We start from the raw sequence: 7,669 nt of genomic DNA, 5'->3' as shown, positions 1-7,669 counted from the left end.
ACAATGTCATTCCTGTCTTTCCAAATTAGATAAACTGCATTACATAGTAGAGTCGGAAGAAAGACATTTTTATCCAAGAGCCAAGAATATAATTCCTCTTTGTTATCAAAAGGAGGAATGAGAAATCCCCATCTGTTTAGCTGACAAATAACATCCGTCATTTTTCTACATTTACAAACGAGATGGTCAATATTCTCTTCTTCATTACAATCTCTAGGACATTTAGAAATCCTACTAATTTTTCTATGGCATAAGAAATCATTAGTAGGTAATGCTTTATTCAAAATTCTCCACCAGAAATTGTCAATTCTAGCATTAAGTTTCAATTTCTTCATCCATTTCCAGATGTTGCTTTCTCCAGCCAAATCATTAGAGAAACCTGCAATACTATCCGAAGCCATAGAAGTAATGGTTTTCCCAGAATCCATATAAATGAAATCCATTTGATCTTCAATCATTTCAGGTTCAATTTTAATCCTGCAATTAATTTCCATCAGTTCCTTGCCAAAGTATTTCAGCAATTCATCCATCCTCCATTGATTTTTTGAAATAAAATTTTCAACTTTGAGATCAACAGCCATCTCATCTTGAATGTTAACAAAAGTAGGCCACTTGTTTAAGGTCTTGTCCCAAATCCAGATGTCTTTAAATACATCTATAGATTGACCATTAGAAATGCGTCCATCTAACAATGCTCCTCAATGAAATACCACCGTTTTTGATTATTTTCCAGGCTGTAGAATTTGACTTGAATATGTTTACATTATCCCAACAAGAACCATACTTGAGAAATAGAAATTTGTGTAACAATGAATCTTTCTCCTTCAAGTATTTCCAAGTAAGTTTAGCTCTAAGAGGACCCATTTTATTCAAACAAGAATGAATGCCTCTTCCTCCCATCTCTATTGGCTCACAAAGCTTCTTCCAGCCAACATAATGCAACCCGTGGTTTACATTTGATTTATCCCAGATGAAATTCCGACACATTTTCTCCACTTCTTGAAGAATAGCTTTAGGAACTAATGAAACAGTGGTATGATATGTAGGAATAGATAGAATTACATGTTTTACCAGTGTAATTCTTCCCGCCAAAGAGATGAATCTAGTACCCCAGTTATTAAACATCTTCAATGTCTTCTCCAGTATGAATTGAAAATCTGATTTAGACATCCTTTTTAAAGCCAGTTTTATTCCCAAATAATTGAATTCCTTCATTTCTTTGAACTTCAAGATATTTTTAATTTTCCTTCTCTTTGATCTAGAAATTGCTTTGCCAAATAGCATTCCTGATTTGCTAATGTTTACTTTTCGGCCTGTCCACCCACAGTAATCATTCATAATGCCTTTAATAGTTCTCATATTTTTAAGTTTGGCTTCAGAGAAAAAAATAATGTCATCAGCAAATAAAAGGTGAGAAATCCTTGGGCTGTTATTGCTAATTCGAACTCCAAAATCATCATTTCGTTTAATAGCATTTGAAAGAATTGGGAACATAAAATGAATAGGTAAGGAGACAAGGGACACCCTTGTCTAAATCCACAATTAGCTTTGATCCAGATAGAAGGTTTACCATTAATTAAAATAGAGAATTCCGGGTTTAGCACACATTCTAGAATAAGATCAGAAAAGAATACCGGAAATCCAAAGTAAGAGAGAATTTTTTGAAGAGTAGGCCAACCCATTGAATCATATGCTTGTTCCATATCTAATTTGATAGAAACAAGACCTTTAGTGTCTTTTGAAAATTTGAATTTGTGAATGATTTCGTGTGCTATAAGAATATGATCTTGAATAGACCTCCCTCTAACGAAAGCAGCTTGTTCAACTGAAATGAGTTTCGGGATAATGAATTTCATTCTATTGAGAATGACTTTAGAGGCAATTTTATACACAGTCTTACAAAGACTTATTGGCCTATAATTATTAGCAGAGATAGGATTGTTAGTTTTGGGAATCAAAACAATCAAAGTCTTTTTCCAATCCTTGTCCATAACAGCATTTTCAAAAAAGTTCTTCAAAGCTTCCCAGACTTCATTCTTGATAATACCCCAATAATTTTTAAGAAAGGAGTAGGAGATACCATCAATTCCTGGAGATGTACCTCCTGATGATTCTTTGACTGCTGTTTCAACTTCTTCAAAACAAAATTCTTTACTTAATTGCTCCTTATCTTCATCGTTCAGCACAGATTTGTTGTCCGGCCATCCTTCCAGATTGCACTTCTTTTTATAGCATTTTTCTTTAAAAAACTGAACCAATATGTCTTCAATTTTGTTCTGATTATCCACCATAATTCCATTCTCATCCTTTAAGTTTAGAATTTGATTATTGTTCCTCCTTGCACTCGCCATAGAATGAAAGAACTTTGTATTTTGATCTCCTTCACCAATCAATTTGATTTTGGATCGTTGTTTCCACCAATAATTTAGCCGTGCTAGAGTAGAATTAAGCTCATTAATCTTTGATTTAAGAAGGAAACCTTCTTCCTCTGAAAGCATTCCATATTCGGCCTCTTTGGTTTGAAGATTGAGAATTTCTGTCTTGAGCAAATCCTTCATCTGGTTCAGATCTTTGTGCTTAGCCTTATTCCAAAAGAATAAGGATTTAAGAGCTCTTTTGAATTTGTAATTTAGAATTTCTGATGGGTTCCCCGAGTCTCTCCTCATCCATGCCTTTCTAACTATGCCAAAAGATGCAGGGTAAGAAGCCCATACCTCTTCAAATTTGATGAAGTTTCTATTATTAGAAGGAAATTCAGATAATTCCAGGACTATTGGACAGTGATCAGATGCAATTCTTGGAAGGTGTTTCACAAACAACTTTTGAATGCTGTTAACTACTTTAGCATTAACTAATACTCGATCCAATCTTTCCATTATCCTTTCTAAACCTTTCTTGTTGTTACTCCAAGTCATCTTAGGACCAGTAAACTTGAGCTCATGGATGTCATTGGAAGTAATGAAATAATTCATCTCTCTTGGCCCCAATGAAAAAGAGAATTTCCTACCTCCAATCTTATCTTCTTTAGCCACAATACAATTATAGTCTCCACCTATCACCAAGGGTAAACCTTTAGTGATATGTTTATTCAATCCATTCCATAAACCTCTTCTCCTGATCACATTAGTGCTGCCATAAATAGTAGCAACTCTCCATGTCCCTTTATTAAGGATATCCAAGTCCCCAATGATGTATTGAGATGAAGACTCAATTAACTTGAAGTTGACTTGGTTGCTTCTCCACAAAACAAGGATGCCTCCTGATAGCCCATTAGACGGTTTATAGTTGAAATTCCATCCTATGCCAATTAAAGATTCCACATTCTTAGTATCAATGGATACTAATTTAGTCTCCAAAAGCCCAACAAACAAAACAATTTGATTTTTTACTACCTCCTTGAGGTAGAGAGAAGCTTTCACTTTTTTAGCTCCTCTACAATTCCAAAATAGTATGGAATTCATCTTTGGATGAGAGGGGAAGGAACTCCCCCTTTCTCCTTAACATTGTTATCAATTTTCCTGTTCCTCGTCTTAAGGCTGATAGATCCCAGATTCTTGAGTTGCTTAGTACCTTTTTTCTTCACTGAGGATGAAGTGTCATCACAAACTTTGCTTGATAATTCGGCAAATTGCATATTATTGATCCCCTGTTCATTTGTTTGTTGTTCTTCCTCACATGATTCACCTTCTTCTGCTAATCTTCCCAGAATATCAAATTTGTTTTTTGATATTGCTTTAACCCCTTCAGATTTCTCTCCTGAAACCTTCTCCTCATCAATATAGATCTTTTCAACAACATTATTATTTTTTGAGCCCTCTTCTTCCTCAAGATTTATGAATGGAGGATCGTTTGTAATTACTGAATCAATTTTATCTGAGACATAGTTATTGAGAAGTGCTGCTCCATCCGATTCCACTGTTTTACTTGCTATCTTGAGAATATCTATTGATTCCTCCTTGCTGCCTATTCCTTTCCTTTGCTGCTTCTTTGTTCTATAATCAACTTTGATCCATCCATCTCCAGCTTCTCTGTTATTTCAACCAGAAGTTTGAATTCTCCCAGTACTGATTGGAATTTCTTTCTCAGTGAAATCTCTGATGTTATGGCTACCATTGATTTGTTTATCCTTATTAGAAGTAGAATTTGTCAAACATTCCTTCGATAAGTTCCCAAGTTTACCATAGTTGAAACAGTAAGTTGGCAGTCTTTCATATTCTATGTTCTGATAGAAATTCCCAAGCTCTCCTTCCACCCATACACCCAAAGGAAGCTTCTCGTCGAGTTTGATTCTTACACAAACTCTAGCAAACTCTCTTCTAGACCACTGAAACATGTTACCATCTATCAAATAAGGATTCCCTATCAAAGAAGCAATCCTACATACATTCACTTCATCCCAACATTAAAGTGGTAGGTTTGGCATGCGGATCCAAATTGGAGCTGTAAGCCCATTGAGAGAATTAGGGGAGAAATTCGCAGACCACCTGTCCATGCCTACTATGCTTCCATTAACATACCAAGGACCTGTTGTAATTATTTCTTCCAAAGTTTCTTGATTCTCAAAAGCACAAAGGACCCAACCCAGACCAAGTTGGGTTAGATGGAATTTTCCGTATTTAGACCATTGTCTTCTCAATTCAATGCTGATGACATTGAAAGGGATGTTGTTGCCAAATATTTTTAACACAATAGATTTCTCCAGCCTCTTCGAATTCTCAATCTCTTTTTCCACGTGCAGTTTGACAGCTCCTTTTTCATTCACGAAATTCTCCCCGAAATTGATATCAGAAACTTTGATGTTCTCCTTCTTTCTCCAAGCATTTTGCTCCTTATTTTTAGTAATAGGGAGATTGCCTTAACCGTTCTTTTCAGAGCAATTCCCAAGTTGTGCGGAGTTACATTCCCTTACTTTGAGTAAGTCATTTCTCATATTAGTCATCATTCTCTCTTCTAGATCCAAGGAATTCGAATTGAATTCTTTGATGGCCCGATCTTCAGAATTCTGTAAGATATTATTACCTTCTAGTAAAATCTTTTTATTACCTTCAGCAACATTATTACAAGAAGCTTGCCTGCTAACCTCTTGTCTAAAACTACCAACTTGGTTCAGCATGAACTTAGAATTGTCTTCTTCGACAACAATCTGTTTACCTTTGCCAGTACATTCAATTATCTTCTTTTTCTCTTCTAATGCTCCTTCCTTGATGATGAGAGGCCTTTCTCTGTTAAGCCTGATTGAACCTTCTTTACCAAGCATCTTTTCTCCAAAAGCAGGAGGAAACGAGTCCAACTGACGCGAAATCTTTCTGGATGATGGTGGAGGAAGGCGGAGGTTGACTGAGACTCCAGGAGCCTGAGTCCGGCGATCCTCCGTCTCCATCGGTGATGGCCGAAACAACCGCGAAAAGGAAATTTGAAAATCAGTTTCCCAGCAAGAAAGACGGAGCTTCTCTCTCTTCAGCGAGATTGGATATTGCTGCTTGGCTTACTGGTCATGGGTATTTTGCATCTAATCATAAGTTTTTTTTATTTTCTTGGTGCCCCTAATCATATAAAAGGGATGATCCGTATAAGGCATGCCAATCTTATATGTGGTCTTGGTCTTGCTTGTTTTCCTCACACCTGCATGAGAATATTCTTCTTGGCTGGATTGAGTGGCATTTTTTTTTAAGTATGGTATGGCTTTTATATCTTCTCTTTGGTTGACATGATTGTGTTTTTTGCTTAGGTTTATGTAGGACTCTTTCGGTGATCCCATGTCTACATACTTCTCCTGCTTTGTTCCTTCACCTGATTCATGGATGTCATGGGATTATAGATTGCCGTTGCTGTCTATTTTGATTCTTCAAATCTTGAGAGCCTTGGTTTTTCATGTCCCTCTAGTTTTAAATTACCAAGTTGTTAATTGTTAGTTACTGGTATTTGGTATTACCTTTCTCTCTGTAGTATTATGTTTTGTTTTGTAGGGTTTGTTTTCTATTCTCCTGAAGATTATGCTGAATGGGACTATCTGGATCAAATTTTTGGGTTTTGTCTTTTTGTCGATATATTATGTTCTTAGCATGGTTTGTAATGTTGAGTAATAGCTAGGGAAATTTGGATCATAGATATTTATGTCTTTTTTGATGATTTTGTAGCTCGTTCGAGAAATAGTGAGCTAGAATTCCCCTTAAGGACTATGTACACTTTTTTGGATAATTAACGCTTAAGCCCATCGGTGGGTTTTAACAAAAAAAAAAACCTAGATTAAATATATTTTAATAAAATTTTGTATAGTTTATTATTAAAGAGGGTGTTTTAATTATAAATAATGTGTAACTTAATGCACACATATCCAATGCATATGAAATATACATACAAAATTTGACATATACACTTAAACACATACAACGACCACTCCTAATTAAATAATTTGTTCTGTTTCAAAAAGTATTTGGGTTTTTCATTATGAATGTAAAAATTGTCTTAATTATAAAGATTATTTAAATAGTATTTAAAAAAATTAATGAAATATTATTTAAGTTATTTAATAGAGATTAAAAGGGTTATAAAGGGCTAAAAGAATTCTTAAATGGTAATGTTTAGCTTGAAATTCAATTTCCTGATTATTTCATTTTATATAAATTAGAAAAATTTAAGAAAATACATTTTGATTTTAGATAAATTGTTAAATTGCACTCAATTTTTGAAAATAAGTTTTTTTACATAACACAAAATTTTGAAGGTACTTTAGGGTATATTTCCTAGAATAAAAAATTGAAGTAATGAGAAATTGACTCCAAATTATTCCAAAGAAAGGGAAGGTCTTGGTCTTAGAGAGTAAGCATTCATATTTTCAATTTTTTTTCTTCCCTATTTTGTTTCTATCCTTTACGGAATTGGCATGGGAGATGGTTTTGGAAGGCCGTCGACCATCATCGGCGGTTGCGGCAAATGGTAATGCTAGAGAAGTCATTAAGATTCAAACTTTGGCCGAAGAAAAAACATATCGTTGCTATTTCCATTCTGAAGAAAATGGATTTGACGAACAAGAGTTCGAGAGGCTCTCTGGTGATCAGGGAGAATAATGGGAGATTCCTAAGAAGATAAATGGTAAGGCCATTGCTGATGAGTTGTAGTTGTTACCCCTTGGATTGTTAAGAGAACATCGGAACTGGAATCAAACGATCCTTTGACTTCATCTTCTGAGATGAAGATTTTTTTTAATAGGTTTGGGAAGTCAAATACAATCCCTGGACATAGTGTGATAAATGCGAATTCTCATAATCCTTTTAACAAAAATTTTCATATCAATGGTAGTTCGAGTTTAGAAGATAATATTAATGTGGAGAAGGTTGATGCTGTAATGCCAACTAGAAATGTTATGAAGGTAGATGGAAATCCGTGGAGGAAGAAGCCATATATTAAATTGGATTTTAAAGATGAAGATTTGGTGTTGTTGGAAGATGGCAAAGTTGTTAAGCTGAGGGAAGACATAGAGATTTTCAACTCAAATAGATTGAGGAATTCCCTAGTTATCAAGGTGTTTGGGAAGGAATTTCCATTGCATATGGTGGCATGGGAGGTGAGACATCAATGGATTCAATTTGGGAATTTCCTTTTTACAACTCTTAGTAAAAGATGGTTTTTGTGTTCCTTCGGTTCTATTGAGATGATGGAAGGTGTTCTG

General features: G+C 35.0%; 1 protein-coding gene across 1 annotated transcript; it reads right to left on the bottom strand.

The window, feature by feature from the left end:
• Nucleotides 1–669: 669 nt before the first annotated feature.
• On the bottom strand, nt 670–3,461 carry LOC110111940. The gene is made up of 2 exons (XM_020844010.1): nt 1,901–3,461; nt 670–1,313 (listed from the first exon to the last, which is right to left on the bottom strand). The coding sequence occupies exons 1-2, from the start codon at nt 3,459–3,461 to the stop codon at nt 670–672; spliced, it is 2,205 nt and encodes a 734-aa protein (XP_020699669.1).
• Between the last annotated feature and the right edge of the window lie 4,208 nt (nt 3,462–7,669).

This window comes from Dendrobium catenatum, unplaced genomic scaffold, assembly GCF_001605985.2.
Source record: "Dendrobium catenatum unplaced genomic scaffold, ASM160598v2 fragScaff_scaffold_384, whole genome shotgun sequence".
In the NCBI taxonomy this organism is placed as follows: Eukaryota; Viridiplantae; Streptophyta; class Magnoliopsida; order Asparagales; family Orchidaceae; genus Dendrobium; species Dendrobium catenatum.
Note: the sequence above shows the minus strand (reverse complement) of the source record. Positions and strands in the feature narration are given on the sequence as shown.